The following is a 20,037-nucleotide window of genomic DNA, read 5'->3' as shown; positions in this document are numbered from 1 at the left end:
CTATTGTAGATAAGGCTGCTGTGAACACAGGAGTGCATATATTCTTTTGAATTGGTGTTTCAGAATTCTTAGGATATATTCTCAGAAATGGGATGCAGGGTCAAAAGGCAGTTCTATTTTTAATTTTTTGAGAAAACTCCATGCTATTTTCCACAGTGGCTGCACCAGTCTGCATTCCCACCAACCAGGGTTCCCTTTTCTCCACATCCTCACCAGCACTTTGTTGTTTGTTGACTCATTGATGGTAGCCATTCTAACAGGTGTGAGGTGATAGCTCATTGTAGTTTTAATTTGCATCTCTCAGATGATTAGTGACATTCAACATTTTTTCATATATTTATTGGCCATCTGTGTGTCCTCTTTGGAGAAGTGTCTAGTTAGATCCTTTGCCCTTTTTTTTTTTTTTTTTTTTTTTGTGGGGCGGGTGGGAAGCGGGTGTAGTTGAAGGGAAGTGGCGCTGAGGTCAAGGGGGGAGTGTAGCGGAGCCAGGGGGGTGGCCGGCGGTGAGGGGGTACCCTGATGGAGAATGAGGGTGGAGGTGAGAATGGCTGGGAGGATAGTGGGGACCAGCGGCCCAATGGCCCGCGTGGGTGGGGTGCAATGGGCCTGCCCTTTTTTTTTTTTTTTTTTTTTTTCAGAGAGGAAGGGAGAGGGATAGAGAGCTAGAAACATCGATGAGAGAGAAACATCGATCAGCTGCCTCCTGCATACCCCCCACTGGGGATGTGCCCGCAACCAAGGTACATGCCCTTGACCGGAATCGAACCCAGGACCCCTGAGTCAGCAGGCCGACACTCTGTCCACCGAGCCAAACCGGTTAGGGCCTGCCCTTTTTCTTTTAATTGGATTGTTTGCCTTCTTGGTGTTAAGTTGTATAAGTTCTTTATATCGTTTGGAAATTAACCCCTTATCAGATATATCATTGGCTAATATCATCTCCCTTATTGTGGGTTCCCTTTTCATTTTATTGATGGTTTCTTTTGCTATGCAGAAGCTTTTTAGTTCTATGCAAGTCCCATTTGTTTATTTTTTTCTTGTATTTCCCTTGCCCTAGGAAACATATCAGCAAAAATATTACTATGAAAGATGTCTGAGATTTTACTGCCTATATTTTGTTCTAGGATTTTTATGGTTTCGTGACTTACATTGAAGTCTTTTATCCATTTGGAGTTTATTCTTGTGTATGGTGTAAGTTGGTGGTCTACTTTCATTTGTATGTATGTATCTGTCCAATTTTTCCAACACCATTTATTAAAGAGACTCTCTTTACCCCATTGTATCTTCTTGCTTCTTTTGTCAAATATTAATTGACCATAAAGGCATGGATTTATTTCTGTGTATGCCTGTTCTGGTGCCACTCCGTTTTTCTCAAGATGTTTGCATCATGTATCTTTTGGTGTTTTAGGACTTGCTTTGTTAAAAATTATATATGGTAATCCCTGTATTTTAATTGAGATGTTGAGAGCCTATTTATTTTACTTATTGATATGTTTGAATTTAAATCAGCCATCATGCTATTTGTTTTCTGTTTATCTTATTTTTTATTTGTTGCCTTTTTTTTCTGCCTTCTTTTGGATTAATTGGTATGTTTTATGATTCCATTTTATCTCCTTTGTTGGTTTATTAGCAATAACTTTTTTTAGTGGTTGCTCTAGAGTTTATAGTATGTGTACTTTTTAAACTTATCATAGTTTACCTTCAAGTAATATTATAATACTTAATATATAGCATAAGAACCTTATGACAGTATATTTCCAATAACTGAATATCAATAGCTTTTGTGCTATTGATAGTACCTGGCATGCACAAAACACAAATACATTTTACTTTTACAAATACTATGAACCCATAATACATTATTACTTTTATTTTATACTAGAGGCCCGTTGCATGAAAGTCGTGCACTGGGGAGGGGGGTCCCTCAGCTCGGTCTGCGCCCTCTCACAGTCTGGGACCTCTTGGGGGATGTCCGGGACCCCTTGCTCCTTACTGCTTGCCTGCTCTCTGTTCCTTGCTGCTTGGCTCGCTGCTCCTTAGCACTGCTGTGGAGGTGGGAGAGGCTCCCGCCACCGCTGCTGTGCTTGCCAGCTGTGAGCCTGGCTTCTGGCTGAGTGGTGCTCCCCCTGTGGGAGTACACTGACCACCAGGGGGCAGTTCCTGCATTGAGCGTCTGCCCCTGATGGTCAATGCGCATCATAGTGACCGGTCGTTCTAGTCATTCCGCCATAATGGTTGCTTAGGCTTTTATTATATAGATAATGATTTTTGTGGTCCTTTATACTTTTTATTGTGCTTAAATATACATAAATAAAATTTAGCATTTTAAGTGTAAAATTTCATGGCATTAAGTACATCTACAATGTTGTGCAACCATCTTCACTATCCATTTCCAGAACTATTTTGTCATTCTAAACAGAACCTCGTTCCCATTAAACAATAACTCCTCATTACTCCCTCTCTCCAGTCTCTGGTAACCTCTGTTCTACTTTTTGATTTTATGACTTTGTCTATTCTACTTACCTCATGTAGGTGGAATCAGACATTTGTTCTTTTGTGTCTGATTTCACTTAGGATAATGTTTTCGAGGTTCATCCATGTTATCATGGATGTATCAGAATTTCATTTCTTATCCTATGTAATAAAGAGCTAATATGCTAAATAGGCCAGATGGAAGAACAACCTTCTGGAACGGCCTTCTGGAACGACCTTCTGGAACGACCAGTGGGCGGGACAGCCAACGAGGCAGCTGGGGCTGTGAGGGCAGAGCCCCTTGCACAAGTTCGTTCATTGGGCCTCTAGTTAAAGATAAATAATATTTCATTGTGTGTATATATCACAGTTTGTTAATCCATTTATCTGTTAATAGAATCATTTCCACTGTTTGTCTATTTGAATAATGCTGTTATGAACATTGATGCACAAGTATCTGTTTTGAATCCTTGCTCTCAATTCATTTGGGTATTTGACTAAGAGTGGAGTTTCTGGGTTATGTAGCAATTCTATGTTTAACTTTTTGAGGAAATTCCAAACAGTTTTCTACAACAGCTGCATCATTTCACGTTTTCATCAGAAATGTACAAGGGTTTCAATTTTTCAGACTCTCACTGGTACTCATTTTTTATTTTTCTGATAATAGTCATTCTAATGAGTATAAAGTGGTATTTCATTGTGGTTTTGATTTACATTTCCAGAATGGCAAGTAATATTGAGCTTTTTTTCATGTGTTTCTTGGATATTTGTATATTTTCTTGGGAGAAATGTCTATTCAAGTCTTTTGCGCATTTTCTAATAGGTTGTTTGAGTTTTAAGTTTAGGAGTTCTTTATATACTCTGGACATTAATCCTTTATCAGATATATTATTTGGAAATATTTTCTCCCATTTGTAGGTTGTCTTTTCACTCCCTTGTTAGTGTCCTTTGATACACAAAAGGTTTTTTTAAGTTAAATTTAAAAATTTTAAATATTTTTATTGATTTCAGAGAGGAAGTGAGAAGGAGAGAGAAATAGAAACATCAATGATGAGAGAGAATCATTGATTGGCTGACTCCTGCACGCCTTACACTGGGGGTCAAGCCTGCAATCTGGGCATGTACCCTGACTGGGAATTGAACCGTGACTTCCTGGTTCATAGGTCAACGCTCAATCACTGAGCCTCGCCAGCCGGGCATCTATTTCTTCTTTTGTTGCCTATGCTTTGGATGGCATATTTAAGAAATCATTGCCAAATCTAGTGTCATGAAGCTTGTCCTTTATGAGTTCTTCTAAGAGGTTTATAGATTTACCTCTGACATTCAGGTCTTTGATCCACTTTGGGTTAGTTTTTGTATATGTTGTAAGTGGGGTTCCAATTTCATTCTTTTGCATGTGGATATCCAGTTTTCGTAGCACCATTGTCAGAAAGACTGTCCTTTCCCCATTGAATGGCGCTCAGACCCTCACCAAATATCATTTGACCATATATGCAAAGGTATACTGGGTATTTCTGGGCTCTCTATTCTATTCCATTTGTCCATATGTTTGTTCTTCTGTTAAAACAATACTTCATGTATTAGTTAGCTTTGTAGTAAATTTTGAAATCAGGAAGTGTGAGTCATCCAACTTTGTTGTTCTTTTTAAAGACTGTATTGACTATTGAGAGTGCTTGAGATTCCATATGAATTTAGGATAAGTTTTCTTTCTGCAAAAAAAGTCATTGAGAATTTAATAGGGATTGCATTGAATCTATAGATTGCTTTAGTTAGTATTTTCATCTTAATAGTAAGTCTTCTGATTCATGAATACAGGATGTCTATCCTTTTATTTATGTTTTTAAAATTTCTTTCTGAGAAGTTTTATAGCTTTCATTGTACAAGTTTTTTACCTCCTTGGTTAAATTGATTCCTAAATATTTTATTCTTTCTGATACTATTATAAATAGAATTGTTTTCTTAATTTCCTTTTCAAATTGTTCATAGGAATACAACAGATATTTGTGTGTTGATTTTTTTATCCTACCACTTTTCTAAATTTTCTTATTAGGTGTACTCTCTAGGGTTTTCTACATATAAGATCCTATCATCCATGAACAGAGATAATTTTACTTCTTTCTTTCTAGTTTGAATGCCTTTTATTTATTTTTTTCTTGCCTCATTGCTCTGTATAGAACTTCCAATACTATGTTGAATAGAAACAGTGAATGTGGGTCATAGGGGGAAAGCTTTCAGTCATCCACCACTGAGTATGATGTTAGCTCTGGGGTGTTTGTATGTTATCTTTAGCATGTTGAGGATGTTTTCTTTTGTTACTAGTTTATTCAATGCTTTTAATAATAAAAGAATGCTGAATTTTGTCAATGCTCTCACTTTGGCTGATATTCAGAACCCAGGTAGGTTGGTGAGGGCTAAATGATGGGATACATCTGCCCAGGAAACTGGGATAGATATTGCTGGGGCAGGGCCTTAGAACTCTAACCAGGTGAGTGGAGACAAAGGCAGAGCTTAACTGACAGTGACCCCCAGAGAGTCACACAGACTGGGCTCAATGCTCAGGTAGAAAGTTAGAAAAGTGCAATGTAGACATTACTAGAATTCCCTTGGCTTATCCTCACAAATCTAGTGCCAATCCAATGTGATAGGACAAGTCAGAACCCCACAAGAAGTGGGTTCTAGGCTGCTGCTAACTTCAGCTGCATTCAGGAAGTGAGATGGCCTATAGGTGAAGGGTACCAGTGGTTCCAGCTTGAGTCCACTTTGTAATAAAATGACTAGAGAACTTGTTCCATAGCCCATGAGAGTATTTTACTTTTTTTCATTTTTAAAGATTCTTGAACACTTTTAGATTTTCACCTGACTTCTTAATGTGAACCCATCAGTACATGACCAATCAGGAACCTCTTCTGTTGTAGGTGTGCCCAGTGCCTCGCCCTTCGCCCGTCTGATCCCTTGGTTCGCTTCTGTCAAGATTGTGGCTTTCCTGTTCCACCTGTATTTGGTTGTCGTCTCTCACCCTCAGAAGGAGCTCAGGTGAGCAGCAGAGTCCTTAAAAGTTTCTTTCATTGGGTTATCTGATCTTTATTTGCAGCAGTAGAATAGTACCTGGCATGCACAAACCACAAACATACTTGTTGAAAATATTACTGGCAGGTTAAACTCTTACTGTCTGACTCCTTACTTAGGAATGAAAAAACTTGCTTGCAATGCCACTTAAAAAATTTTTTTTTGGTGTGTGGCCTTGTAGAAGCACAGGCTCAAAAAGAGTGAAATCTTATTGTTTCAATGATGCATAAATGGATAGATATTAATTTCCTACTTATGTGATATTTCTGTCCATAATCTGGGTATAATAAGGAATTATATTCTAGAAATAAATCAGATGTATTAATTATAAGCCTATATATAGTCATAAAATACATCATTTTGTCCAAAGAAGCTGTTTATATAGGCTAAAGATAAATTAGTATATCTAAATTTAAAAGTTTTAGCCAAGTATTGATAATAATTCATATTATCTTACTACTAAATTTGCAGTTAGTTAGAAAACATAGTTGGCTTACTAAAAATTAATACCTTCACCAAAACACATTCATCCTTGATTCCTTGATATTTTTGTTTTTTGGGGGGAATAAAAGGATCTGTGAAATGACAATGAATGTGAAAAATGAACATTTAAAAAAGGTAGATCCTAAGGATAAAAGATGGTCATAAGTGGATATATCAGTAGAGAGTGGAAGCCTTACTAGATCGAGGTATCTGAGCACAATTTCTGGCCATGCACACAGCCTCCGTCAACTAAAGGTATGTGGTAGAGCATTCCATCTTCAGGCTGTTTTCAAATCTGCCCCAGCTTTTACTTTACGCTGAGCTCTATTGTATCTCCATGTATAGACAGGGATGAGTGGGTGGCATGGACCCACTCTGGTTTATGCTGCACATGCACACAGCCTCCGATCAACTAAAGGTATGTGGAGAGCTGACTGGAGTGATACGTCCACAGGCCAAGGGAAGCTTGAGGCTACCAGAAGCTAGGAGAGAGGTGTGGAATGGTGCCTTCCCTAGAGCTTCAGAGAGAGCGTGGCCTTACCAACACCTTGACTGTTCCCCTATGGTTGACTTACTTCCTCAAACTACCCGTTAAATTCCTGGCTACTTGCTGGTTCATTGATTGCCCTAAACAGAACCACAGTCTCAAAATAGTGGAGCCACTGACCCACCCTCTTTGCTTGCCACTGAGATTGTAACCTTAGAAGTGCTCCAAATCAAGTGAGCCCTGTTCACCATAGTTACAAAGCCTGTGGTTTTCACAGCCTGCCTTGCCCTGCTGGAGCTACCATGCCGATAAAGCCAGACGGGGATAGGAGTGGCCCCATGCAAGAACCACGCAGACTTGTAGTGTTCCTGTTTGAAGTTTAAGTACTTTTCAGTCTGTTGTCTGTCTTTGGTTGATGTTCTGAGTCCGAAATGGTTGTTTTTAACAATTTTACCAACTTTTTAATTGCTTTTTTGGAGAGAGGATTTATCACTGTTTTGTGCTGGAGGATTCTTTCTTTCTTTCTTTCTTTCTTTCTTTCTTTCTTCTTTCTTTCTTTCTTTCTTTCTTTCTTTCTTCTTTCTTTCTTTCTTCCCTTCCTCCCTTCCTTCCTTCCTTCCTTCCTTCCTTCCTTCCTTCCTTCCTTCCTTCCTTCCTTCCTTCCTTCCTTCCTTCTTTCCTTCCTCCCTCCCTCCCTCCCTCCCTCTTTCTTTCTTTCTTTCTTTCTTTCTTTCTTTCTTTCTTTCTTCTTTCTTTCTTCTTTCTTTCTTTTTATATCTCTGTTTTCTAAAATAAACATGGTTTTAATCTTCATATGAAAAAATAAGAATAGAGGTAATTACTAAAAAAATGTTTTTACAAAAGCAAATTAAACCTTACATTCTATGATCTACTTATACCTTCAGTTTTTGCATCCCATGACAAACTTGATCTCTTTCTTTGCCCAGTTGGGCTTGTGTGCAGAATGTGGAAGCATGGTGCCCATGAACACTTCCTTCTGTGTGGTATGTGAGGCTCCTCTTGCTCTGCAGATGCAACCACCGGCCGGCTTCCACTTGAAGGTAATGAAATGCGATTTTGTAAAAACATGAATAAAATATATAGAAAGTAATGTTTGAACAATTAATTGTCTTTCTTCAGTTGATGGAATTGGCTAACAAGTGATAAGCCAATATCTGTGAACAAAATCCACTCGAATTTTTGGAAAGGCATGTTGTCCGAAAGTTTAACTTATCAACAGGATCTATCATGTTAAGAAGAATATATATCCAGCAGCCATTAATGATAAAAACTCTCAGCAAGTCCTAGCTGGTTCAGCTCAGTGGATAGAGCATCGGCCTGCAGACCAAAGGGTCCTGGGTTTGATTCCGTTCAAGGGCACGTACCTTGGTTGCAGGCTCCTCCCTGCCTTGGGCCCTGGTTGGGGCTTGTGCAAAAGGCAACTAATCGATGTCTTTTCCTCTAATACTCTCCCTAAAAATCAATGGAAAAATATCCTTGGGTGAGGATTAACAAAAAAACAAACAAAAAACTCTCAGCAAAATGGGAATAGAGGCATCATACCTCAATATAATAAAGGCCATTTATGACAAACCCACAGCCAACATCGGACTTAATATGCAAAAACTAAAAGCATTTCCCTTAAGAACAGGAACAAGACAGGGATATCTGCTTTCACCAGTCTTATTACCAAGCCTCTCATGGTAAACAGAAAGCAATGTTTCTAAATGTGGAGAGAACTTTATATATTTACCAATACAGTACTAGCCACAGCAATCAGACAAGAAAAAGAAGTAAAAGGCATCCAAATTGGAAAGGAGGAAGTAAAACTGTCATTATTTGCAGATGACATGATGCAGTACATAGAGAACCCTAAAGATTCCACCAAAAACATTCTAGAATGGATAAATGAATTCAGGAAAGTAGCAGAATACAAAATAAATATCTAGAAATCAGTTGGCTTTTTATACATCAATAATGAAGTATCAGAAAGGGAAACTAAGAAAAAAATTCCATTCACAATTGTTTCAAAAAGAATAAAGTACCTAGGAATAAACTTAAGGATGCAAAATACCTGTAGTTGGAAAATTATAAGACACTGAAGAAAAAAATTGAAGAAAATACAAAGAAGTGGAAGCATATACTGTGTTCATGGATAGGAAGAATTAACATAATTAAAATGTGGGATCTAATGACCAAAATGAACTAACAAGCAAAATAGTGACAGTCATAGAGAGCATGCGGACAGCTATCAGGGGCGATGGAGGGACTGGGGAAAAAAAGGAAAAGAGAGAGAGAGAAAAAAAAAAACCTAAAAAAAAAAGGAATACATAGAAATGTGTTCTCTGAACATGGATTTAGAAGACAAATTGCACTACAGCTAACTTAGACAACTTTTTACTTCATATATTTAAACTTGAACATTGCAATTAATGTTGACTTTTAATCTTGTTCTTAAAGTGGCTTCATGCCTCTGTTTGCACAGTTTTTTGCTCAGAAGAACACGAATTTTGTATTTTCTGTTTTCAAGGAGAAGGTAATCTGTCGCACCTGTGGCACAGGGAATCATCCTTACCTGAAATACTGCCTCACCTGTGAGAGCACCCTGCCTTCATCAAAGGAGGTAGGTTGATTGCATGTGCCTGTCCTATATTTAGTGGCTGCTAAGGTTCAGTGTTAATGATAATGAATAAATATAATCTTCAGAGCAGGAAGGAGGTGGGAGGAGGGAGAGAGAACAGCAACAAAAAAGCCTCTCATGGTAAACAGAAAGCAATGTTTCCAAATGTGAAGAGATCTTTATATATTTACCAATACAAAATTGTTTTCAAAGTCTTCATGGGGATTCAATAAAATCTACAATTTCTTACCATTTTATTTACTAACTTTGCATGGAAGGCTGGCAGCAGCCATTGGTTAATGAATCCATTCACTTTCATTTATAGTCAGGTATGTCTTTAACTGTACCATGCTATTTTTTGAAATTGAGAACACTGCCAGCACCCACTTCTGGCTTTCCTACCAGCCTAATTCGAGCGTTTAAGATGAAGGAATAGGAGTGTATGCAACTTAAGTAGAGCAAATGGGTTCAGTTTAGATGATCTGTTTTATGTTATAAAATATTTCTGATGAAGATGAGGCTTTAAAAATTACTTCCAAGTGACTCTTGCCCTGGCCTAACAATACTAAAAGAAGTCGCTATTTCCTAGCCACTTAGAAGGGAAAAACTTGACACTTTGGGGGATTTGTTTTCAAGAGAGATTCCTTGGGAAACTGGACAAATGGGTGATGATTACCGTGGCCAATATGGTTAGTATCAAATGGGGATGTGTTGGTTTTTCTGCGGTTGCTAAAACAAAGCACCACAAACTGAGTGGCTTAAAACAACAGAAATTTATCATCTCACATTTCTGGAGGACAGAAGTCCAAAATCAAGGTGTCGGCAACACCACACTTCCTCTGAAGCTCTAGGGAAAGTACTGTACATGCCTCTCTCCTAGCGTCAAGCTTCCCTTGGCCGGTACATGAATCACTTCAGCCACATGGCCACCTTCTCGCTGTGTGTCTTCACATTTTCTTGCCTCTGTGTGTCTGTCTCTGTGTCTAAACTTCTCTTTTGACCACCATAATGACCTCATTTTAACTTGATTACCTCTATAAAGATCCTATTTTCAAATAAGTGCATATTCTGAAGTGCTGGGGGTTAGGACTGCGACATATCTCTTTGGAGGAGACACTTGTTAACCCCATAACAGGGGAGTTGAACAAGATGTCTTTTAAGGTTGTGTCTAATTACTGACAATATAAGATTAGTTGATTTGAAGGAATTCTTTTTGTTACAATTTTTATTGAGGCATAATTTATATTCAATATAACTCACTCACTTTAATTATACAGGTTAATAAATGTCAGTAATTATACATAATCATTTAAACTACCACAATGAAGATATACAACAATTTCATTACCCTAAAAAGTTTTCTCATGCCCCTTTCATTTGAGCTGCACTAATCACTACCCCCAGAAAATTCCGATCGTTTTTGACACTGTGGTTTTACCTTTTACGGAAGTATGTAGTTCTTTTGTATTTTATTTTCTTGACTTAGCACAATGTTTTTGAGGTTCATTCATGTTGTTGTATGTATTAATAACTTTGATCATTGAGTACTATTCCACAGAATGGATATAATACAACTATTAACCAAATAATGGGCACTTGTGTTCATTTCTGGTGTCAGGCTATTATAAATAATGCTGCTGTGAACATTAACGTTCAAAATTTTGTGTAGACGTAGTTTTCATTTCTCTTGGGTAAATGCTGAGGAGTAAGATTCCTGGATACTACCTAAGTTCATGTTTAATTTTATAAGATATTGCCACACTTTTTTCCAAAATTGCCACACTATTTTGCATTCCTACCAGCAAAATACGGAGGTTCCAGTTTCTCTATATCCTCACCAAAACTTGGTATTATCAGGCATCTATATATACACTGAGTGGCCAGATTATTATGACCGGCCAGATTATTATGACCACCCCATCAGTACAATGAAGTGAATTAGTTATGCAAATAATAATAATAATAATAAAACCTTGAGAGTATTTGCTTAGGAAGTTTTCAATATTCCAGTATTTTTGGAAGTGTCAATGGAGTACTGATGGGGTGGTCATAATAATCTGGCTGGTCATAATAATCTGGCCACTCAGTGTATAATTGTCTGCTAAATAAAAACAAAACAAACAAACAAAAACAATAACAAACCGAACACTTTTTATCGGAGAATAGTAATAGAATCCAAAAGAACCACAAGTTAACATGTATAATGCTAGATACAATTTAAAATTACTCAAGATACTAAAAGTCCAATAAATATGTTTTATTTGGGAAAGAGAGAGAGAGAGGAGCAGAAAGTTTGGTCTTTGTTTATATATTTCATCTTTAGCTGAGCTGCATTGAATGTTCTGTGCATGTGTGTTCACAGGTCAGTAAGAGATGTGAGGCCGAAACCGGTTTGGCTCAGTGGATAGAGCGTCAGCCTGCGGACTGAAGGGTCCCAGGTTCGATTCCGGTCAAGGGCATGTACCAGGGTTGTGGGCACATCCCCAGTAGGAGATGTGCAGGAGGCAGCTGATCAGTGTTTCTCTCTCATCGATGTTTCTAACTCTCTATCTTTCTCCCTTCCTCTCTGTAAAAAATCAATAAAAATATATTAAAAAAAAAAAAAAAAAGAGATGTGAGTACACAGAATTTGGGGATATCTTCTCTGTCTTCTTTCTGAGAGCCCCCTACCTCTTCAGTAGCCAAATATTACTCTGCTTCAGGCTTTTGGTTTTCTTAACCAGAAGTACATTTCCTACCTTTTTACATGCACTATGTGGACTGTCCTTAGCACCAGGCTAAAAGGAAACTAACTTTGTATAACCCCCTTTCCTCCTGTAAGTACTTGCTGCAAGAGTCTATCTGCTTCTGTTCATTCTCCAGTGCCTATATTTGCATTAAGAGCAGATTTTAGAGTTCTTTTCTGTGTGGAATCATTTGGTATGGTCTTACACCATCATTACCAGAAGGAAAATCTATAGTTTTTTTCAAAGATGACTTTATAATATGTGTGTGTGTGTGTTTTCAGAACTGAGACTAAAAACATGCTAATGAGCTGACAAATTGAATAAGAAAACCCACTTATTCCCAAATCAAATCAGATGCAATTTTAGGGTAGGATTTTGTTAACTGATATCTGTTTCTCTCTAAATTAACTTGTCTTCAGACTGTATGTCACTCTCCCATCATGAAATTTCACTTTATAATTTTCCAAGGCACCAGAGAGAAAAATAGTGAGATTGGAAAAGCATAAACAAAGAGAACTAGTTCTTTGGAATTCTTGGGGTGATCTTACAGATAGATTGAAGTAAATTGCCAACCAAAAATTTATTTTCTCAAGCATCTTAGACTTCTTATATAAATAGTAAAATAAATTGATATGTCAGTAATGTAGTTGTTTCTGGGTCTCACTTATCAACAAAACTATTTCATGAACAATTACAAAATTGAGTTTGTTTTCAAAGTTGTATTTCTATTTGAATAGTATATCAGGGTTTCGATGTCACAATGAGAGTATTTATCATTGAAGTGCCATTAAAGGAACAGTGCATGTTCAATCTGATAGCTGTATGCCTTTTCTTTGTTTAGCAGCATTAATTTGAATGTGGTAAGATTACTTTTCTTTTTTTAAAGCATTGTTATATTTTTAAAAATTCACTTGTCCTGGCTGGTATGTCTGGGTTGGTTGATCGTGGTCCCATTTACCAAAAGGGTCACCGGTTCGATTCCAGGGCATAATACATATTTTTCTCTCATATTGATATTTTTCTCTCTCTTTTCTCTTCCTCCCTCCCTCTCTCTCTCTAAAATCAATAAAAACATATATTTTTAAAATTCGCTTAAATAGTAGAGGTATTTAAGCAAAAGATCTGAAGGCTTTATATTTAGAAACCCAGGTCGGCAAGTTTTATCAAAACTCTCTTTTAACAGGATAAATTGAAACTTAAGTCTGAAGCAAAAGTGTGCAAAGGGTTTCTATTTCGATTTGTCCCAAGGCATCTCCCTCTACTTCACAGAAATGGGCTGAGGGTCAGTGTACACAGATAAGATCTTCCTGCTCAGTCTCTGGATGTTGGGGGCTGCTGTGGCCTCTGTCTGTTTTAGGATAACAGAACAGTCCCCGAAGAAAAGCAGGATAGAGCTGGGCAAATAAAGTTAACTGAAATAATGATGTTTGAGGAAAAATTGCCCTTAGAAAGCATTTACCTAGTGTATGCATTCTTAGTAGTAATATACATGGAAGGTATGACCATACCATGTTTAGTTATTGATTGAATCAATTATTCATTGATTTATTCCTTCATTTAGTAACTATTTAAATGACTCTCATGTGCTAAGGTACCAGGCACTATGCTGGTAGGGAAAAAATGTGAAATGGTAGTCCTTTTCCTTAAAGAAATCAGGATCTAGTGGAAAGAAAGATGAGAAGGGAAGGAAACTGACCTAGGGAGCTTGACCCTGTGCTAACTGTTCTTACATGTTTAATTTTCACTAGTCATCGGGGATCCCCCCCATAGACCTGTGAGAAAGCTGTTGTATTGAAAAGGATTTGTGGCCAAAACCGGTTTGTTTCAGTGGATAGAGCGTCGGCCTGCGGACTGAAGGGTCCCAGGTTCGATTCCGGTCAAGGGCATGTACCTGGGTTGCGCGCATATCCCCAGTGGGAGATGTGCAGGAGGCAGCTGATCGATGTTTCTCTCTCATCGATGTTTCTAACTCTCTATCTCTCTCCCTTCCTCTCTGTAAAAAATCAATAAAATATATTAAAAAAAAAAAAAAGAAAGAAAAGGATTTGTGGAGTCATGGGTAAAAGTCAGGGCCTGGGTTCAAATCTTAGGTCTTTCCCTATCTGTGCATCAGTTTCCCTTTCTGTAAAACAGAGATGATTATGGCATCCGCCTCACAGGTCTGTTGTGCGAACTGATGTGAGGGTATAGGGGCAGTGTGCAGAAGTGCCTGCACATAGTAGGTAACTATGTAGCAATGATGAAGAATATCATCTTTAGTTGTTTGATGAGAAAACCTTTTACTAGGCAATGCAAGCAAGTAGTAGGAGCAAAGATTCTAATATAGGTCTATCTATCAAAGTCTCAGAAATTCTTATGAAACAATTCTATCTCCCTTCCCAAAGTAATTCTTTACATGTGTCAGGAGGGGAAAATGAATTCACATTTCCAGATCAAAACCAGAACCCCAAATGATAGAAGATAAACTTCAATGGTGACACCTTAGGTAGCTCAGCTGTCCTTACACTCTTTTTTTGTTAATGTTGGTATAGTAAATCAACAGTAGGCTTGCTGCCTCTGCTAGTAAAGATACTGAAGAATATTACGTTGCGTAAGACAGCAGTTCCATCAACTCTCTGTGAAGGAATGCATGCTCTTTGTACTAATTTATTAATTGGTGAAGCTTAGGATAGTTTTTCTCTTTTGGGCGGAAATACCTTATTTCCAGGCCTGGTGTTGATTTGGGGCTTTTTTCTTTTCTGTGGGAGGGAGACTGGAGAAGTATTAATCTGCCTGTCAATGCCCTTGTGTTCACTAGTCCATGTGCAGTGGAGATAAAGCTGGTCCTGCGCCCACTCTGAAAGGGGAGACCATTTCCTGCTCCAAATGCGGTCGTCAGAACCGCCCAGGTGCTTTCTTCTGTGACTGGTGTGGAGCCACGGTGGGTATTTTAACACTGAGCTTCTTGGTGCAGGGCCCCTCACCCCAATCCTAGAAAGAGCCAGGCTCCCCCTCTTCCACGACCTTGCTAAAATCACACCTTGGGATTTGGGTCCTAGTACCTAAGAATCTGGAGACCAGGATGATTAATTCTCTTAAATCAAGAATGGTCTCTCATTGCTGTTTTAATTTGTATTTCTTTGAGATTAAACTTTTTCATTCATTTGTTGACTGTTGTTATTTTTTCTTTTATGAATTGTCTGCTTACCTTTTAAATAAAGCACTCAAAATTATTTATCTGAGTGTTTCATGTAAATAATACAAAACATTTAGTGAAGGGTTAGTCTTTCTTCTCATCCCAGTCTCACAGCTCCTCTCCCTAGAAGCAATCTTTGTTATCCAGTATGTGAGCTGTTCTTTCAGCTATTCAATGCATTAGTAAGTAAACTGGTGGTAGTTTAGGGGTGGGCAAACTTTTTGACTCGAGGGCCACAATGGGTTCTTAAACTGGACCGGAGGGCCGGAACAAAAGCATGGATGGAGTGTTTGTGTGAACTAATATAAATTCAAAGTAAACATCATTACATAAAAGGGTACGGTCTTTTTTTTTTTAGTTTTATTCATTTCAAACAGGCCGGATTCGGCCCGCGGGCCGTAGTTTGCCCACGGCTGATCTAGTTAGTAACCTCCTCCTTCTTTTCAGCAGTTTCATAATATTCCACTGTCTGAATGTACCATGATATAGTTAGGCCATACTCTATTGCTGGACATTTAGGTTGTTTCCAGTTTTCTCCAAAATCACAATCCTTCAGGGAATGGTCTTGAATACACTTCTTTGTGTACTTGTTCATCCATAGGATAAAATACACATTTATTCTAAAAGATAGAATTGCAAGGATGGAGGGTATGGGCATGTATTATTTTAATGACTGATATGGAAATAATTTATATGGGAAAAGTATGACCCTATATAAATGAAATTATAAAAATATTTTCTGTCCTCTAGCCTGTCGTTGCTACCTGCTTCTCTGTTTGCCTCAAATGTGGGGCCAACAATCACCCATCTGCCCGATTCTGTGGCTCCTGTGGTATTTACCTGAAGTCCTTGGCAAAACTTAGTGTGGACAACAGCCGGGCTCTAGCTGCTGGAGAACCGGGCCCTTTTGCCGAGGTGAGGCCTCCACTGTAAGAACTGGTGCCTGGGAAGAGGTTGTAAGTGAATTTGTGTGCTTTTCTCTATGAATCAACCCAGGGGAAGAGAGCCAAAACATTTAGACCTTTCACATGGATTTTTCAACTAGGTGTGGAAATAAAATTAATTAATTTGGGTTTTAAACACTTGAGTGATTTCTTCAGAAATCAAATATCATTTATTTACAATAGATTGAAGTCTAATTGCATTTGCAAGGCAATAGATATAATATCTTTTAGGAGAAGTGGATTTAAAATATATGAGAGAGGAAATACTTCTCTTGAATGTCTTATGTAGCACACCAAGAACTTTCCCCAAGGCTCTTTTATATTTTAGAAACTTAGATCAGGTATATAAAATTGCTTTTTCCATTTATAAAAACTGGACATGGATTGAGGAAAATTTCACAGGGTTATTTTCAGAAGGACTTAAACACTCACCAGCTTTGTGTTAGCCTTTCATGAATTTCTCTATAAGCTATATGAGTACTTCAGGTTTCTTCTTATCTCTTCATTAGAAGAATGAATAATTATTAGAGAGAATGCACATGCACTTAGTAACTTTGTGTTAATTTTTAGGAAATTCATAGCCTTCTTAATCCAAATTGGGTTGTACATCCTGGGACTACCAATAGTCTACATGGCACCTTTGTGCAAATGTGATCTTTCCTGAAGACACTTGAGTGCCATCTGTTGGAAATTGATTATAATATACTAATTTTGTTAGAAAGACATTTTCTATCCACCATAAAAATTATCCTAATAAATATGCAAATATATCATGTCCACTATGTGACTAGTACCCCTTTAGATGCAGTGCACAACCTACATAACCTTATATGTTGGTTCTCTTATGTCCTCAGGTCCAGACGCAGGGGACTATTTCACAGGAAATATTGGTGCCCAGAGATTGGGTGTGGATGGATAGTAAAGTCTGTGCTTTAATGAAGTGTAGGGCTGGGAAGATAGATATCTTTCAGGCCTCAGGCAGAACAGGGAACATCAGTGGATTTGCTGAATTTGAGACAGTAAATGGCTAAGGAGATGGGGCTAGGAGTTGCTGGGAAAACAGAAGCAAGGAAGATGAGGCAAGGGCTGAAAACCCTCTTTTAGGTTAAAATACAGTTGTTTTTTGAGATACTTTTACTTCTGATTACAATTGTTTTCCGAGGGTAATATGAAGGATTAATAAAATTATAATATTTTATGTTTCTGCCTCACTTGTAGTCCCGATCTGCCTGGCAGTCCCTGAATGTTCCTTTACCCAAACATGATGGGACTAAGAAGAATGTAGGTACACAGACCACTGGCCTGTTCTACCCATCTGGCAACCTGATAGCAAAAAAGGAACTGGAAATGGCTTCCCATCAGCAGAGGCAGGAGAAAATGAGTGACCATAAGCCTCTCCTTACAGCCGTCAGCCCAGGAAGAGGTGAGGATAAAAATATGCTTTCTTGTCAGGAGGGAACTCACTCTTTGAAAGAAAATCTCAATTTTTCTTCCTTTAGATTTTTTTTTTTTTTTTTTTAGCAGCTTAAAGCAATATCTGTTTATTAGCTCACATTTCTATTGGTCAGTAGTCTGGGCATGGTGTGGCTGGGTTTTCTGCTTGCTCTCTTTACAAGGTGGAAATCCAGGTGGTAGGTGGGCTGCATTCCTTCCTGAAGGCTCTGGGAAAGAATCTGCTTCCAAGATGATTCAAGTTACTGGCCAAATTCAGTTCCTTGCAGTTGTAGGACTGAGGTTCTAGTTTTCTTGCTGGCTGTTGGCTGGGGATTACTCTCAGTTAATAGAGGCCTCTTTCAGGTCCTGGCCATATGTCTCTCTCCATTTTAAAATCTAGAAAAAAAAATTCCTTTAGATTTATTTTTATATATAAGAAATAAGTTCCTTTATTTTTCTTTTTAAAAGGAATTTTCATTTGAATTAAACTGCTCTTCCTTTAACTTTTAGTATTGTGATGTTTTGACTCACAGTCCCCTCTTCTAGTTTATAAATTAAATAGCACACATGGACTTCTACTATTATGGCAGAAATGTTAACCTGTGTTGTTATTGCTGTTTGCTATTATCTCTTTATGTTATTGTGGTAACATTGACATAACAATTCACCCTCTTAACCATTTTAAAGTGTACAATTCAGCAACCTTTAGTACATTAGTAATATTATACAACCGTCACCACTCTATGTCCAGAACTTTTTGTCACACCAAAGTAAACCCTATTCTCTTTAAGCGGTCACTTCCCACATCTCCTCTCCCAAGTGCTTGGCAACTATGAATCCACTCTCTGTGCTTTTATCTGTTCTGGACATTTTATATAAATGGGAAGCATATATGGTCTTTTGTGACTGACTTCTTTCACCTAGTATAATGTTTTCAAGGCTCATCCATATTTTGGCATGTTTTAGGTTTTCATTCTTTTTTATAGCTGAATAATAATCTATTATAAGGATTTATGACATTTTGTAGTTTCATTTATCAGTTAATGGACATTTGAGTTTTGTTCACCTTTTGGTTATTATGAATAATACTGCTGTGAACATTTATGTATAAGTTTTTCTGTGGACATGTTTTCATTTCTCTTGGGTATATACATAGGAGTGCAATTGCTGGGCCAAATGATAAAATTATGTTTAACATTTCCATACTGCTTTCCAAAGTGGCTGCACTATTTTACATTCTGCCCAGATTGTATGAGGGTTCTAATTTCTCACATCTTTGCCAACACTTACTATATTTTCATTGTCGCCATCCTCGTAGGTGTGACGTGGTCCCTCATTGTGCTTTTACTTAATGTTTCCCTGATGACTAATGATATTGTCTTTTCATGTGCTTGTTGGCCATTATATTTTTTCTCTGGAGAAATGTCTATTCAGATCGTTTTTCCATTTTTAAATTTGGTTGCTTGTCTTTTGTAATTGAGATGTTCAAGTGTTCAACATATTAATGGGGATGTATACATTTGCCAAACTCAAATTGTAAATTTTATATACAGGTTATAAAAAAATATATATATATGTTAATACTCACCCAGGATTTGTTGTTAGAGAGAGAGGGAGAGAGAGAGAGAGAGAAAGAGAGAGAGACGGAAACATTGATCGCTTGCCCGCTGTATGAACCCCACTAGGGATTAAACCTGCGACCTAGATATGTGCCCTCACTAGAAATCAAACCCGCAACCCTTTGGTGTATAGAATGAAGCTACAACCAACTGAGTCACCTGGCCAGGACTCAAATTGTACATTTAATATAAGTAGGTGCATTTTACTAATGTTATATCTCAATATGGTTAATTTAAACATAATTTTAAAAGAATAAAAGAAAAAGACCCAATGTGCAACAATCAAAATATGTTCTTTTAAGATTCTAGAATATTCTATAATTAATCATGTGTAAAAAGGAGCTGGGAACAAAAATAGAACTTATAGTACATAGCTGAGGTTCAAGTAAGTAAAAACCATCACAAAGTTTGGCAAAGGAAAACAACCTTTCTGAGAATACACGATCCACATCAGCATTTTGTTTCTTAGCCTCAGAAGAATTAACCATGTGGATGGGTTTCTCCTCTTCTTTAGGATACTGGAGAAAACAGTTGGATCACATCTCTGCTCACCTCAGGGCTTATACTCAGAACAACTCTGAATTCCGGGCCTTGATTGCCGAGCCCAGGATGGGAAAGGTGAGTGGACTCTGAATGGAACTTCCACCTCACAGTGTCCCACGGGATCAGACTGAAGTACCCTCCGCCAATTTCACCTGAAATTGTACTTTGCTTGGCTCCTTTCCCTTTGCTGTCCTGCTTTCTACATTTCCTTATTATCCTCCCCTGCAGGCACTGCCTTTATAAATCACCTGCACATGAGTCTTGTCCTAGGGTCTGCTCCTGGGCACCTGACCTAAGACAGTAAATTGTGAGCATCTCATGCTTTTAGATGCCACATGCTGTGGAAATCCTGATGGTCAGAGCTAAGTGACCCAGAATAGTTTAATCCAGCCAAATTGTCTTCTTAAACCGTACACTATATTATCAATAGTAATTATGAGATTTAACCATATAACAATATCTGTATCATGT

At 37.9% G+C, this 20,037-nt stretch overlaps 1 protein-coding gene across 6 annotated transcripts in view; it reads left to right on the top strand.

Annotated features, from left to right (window-relative positions):
• Positions 1-20,037, top strand: part of DZANK1 (double zinc ribbon and ankyrin repeat domains 1) — a 62,899-nt gene that overhangs the window by 22,181 nt on the left and 20,681 nt on the right. For all 6 annotated transcript variants that reach the window (XR_004970110.1, XM_036323509.1, XM_036323506.1 and 3 more), the window contains 7 exons: positions 5,385-5,502; positions 7,453-7,566; positions 9,036-9,128; positions 14,649-14,771; positions 15,777-15,941; positions 17,189-17,393; positions 19,538-19,641. Coding sequence is in view for 5 of the 6 variants with exons in the window: in XM_036323509.1 (XP_036179402.1) it covers positions 5,385-5,502; positions 7,453-7,566; positions 9,036-9,128; positions 14,649-14,771; positions 15,777-15,941; positions 17,189-17,393; positions 19,538-19,641 (922 nt within the window). In the remaining variant the exon portion in view is untranslated. The remainder of the gene's footprint in view (positions 1-5,384; positions 5,503-7,452; positions 7,567-9,035; positions 9,129-14,648; positions 14,772-15,776; positions 15,942-17,188; positions 17,394-19,537; positions 19,642-20,037) is intronic.

This window comes from Myotis myotis, unplaced genomic scaffold (genome assembly GCF_014108235.1).
Source record: "Myotis myotis isolate mMyoMyo1 unplaced genomic scaffold, mMyoMyo1.p scaffold_m19_p_9, whole genome shotgun sequence".
NCBI lineage: Eukaryota > Metazoa > Chordata > Mammalia > Chiroptera > Vespertilionidae > Myotis > Myotis myotis.
This window is presented reverse-complemented; position numbering and strand designations above follow the sequence as displayed.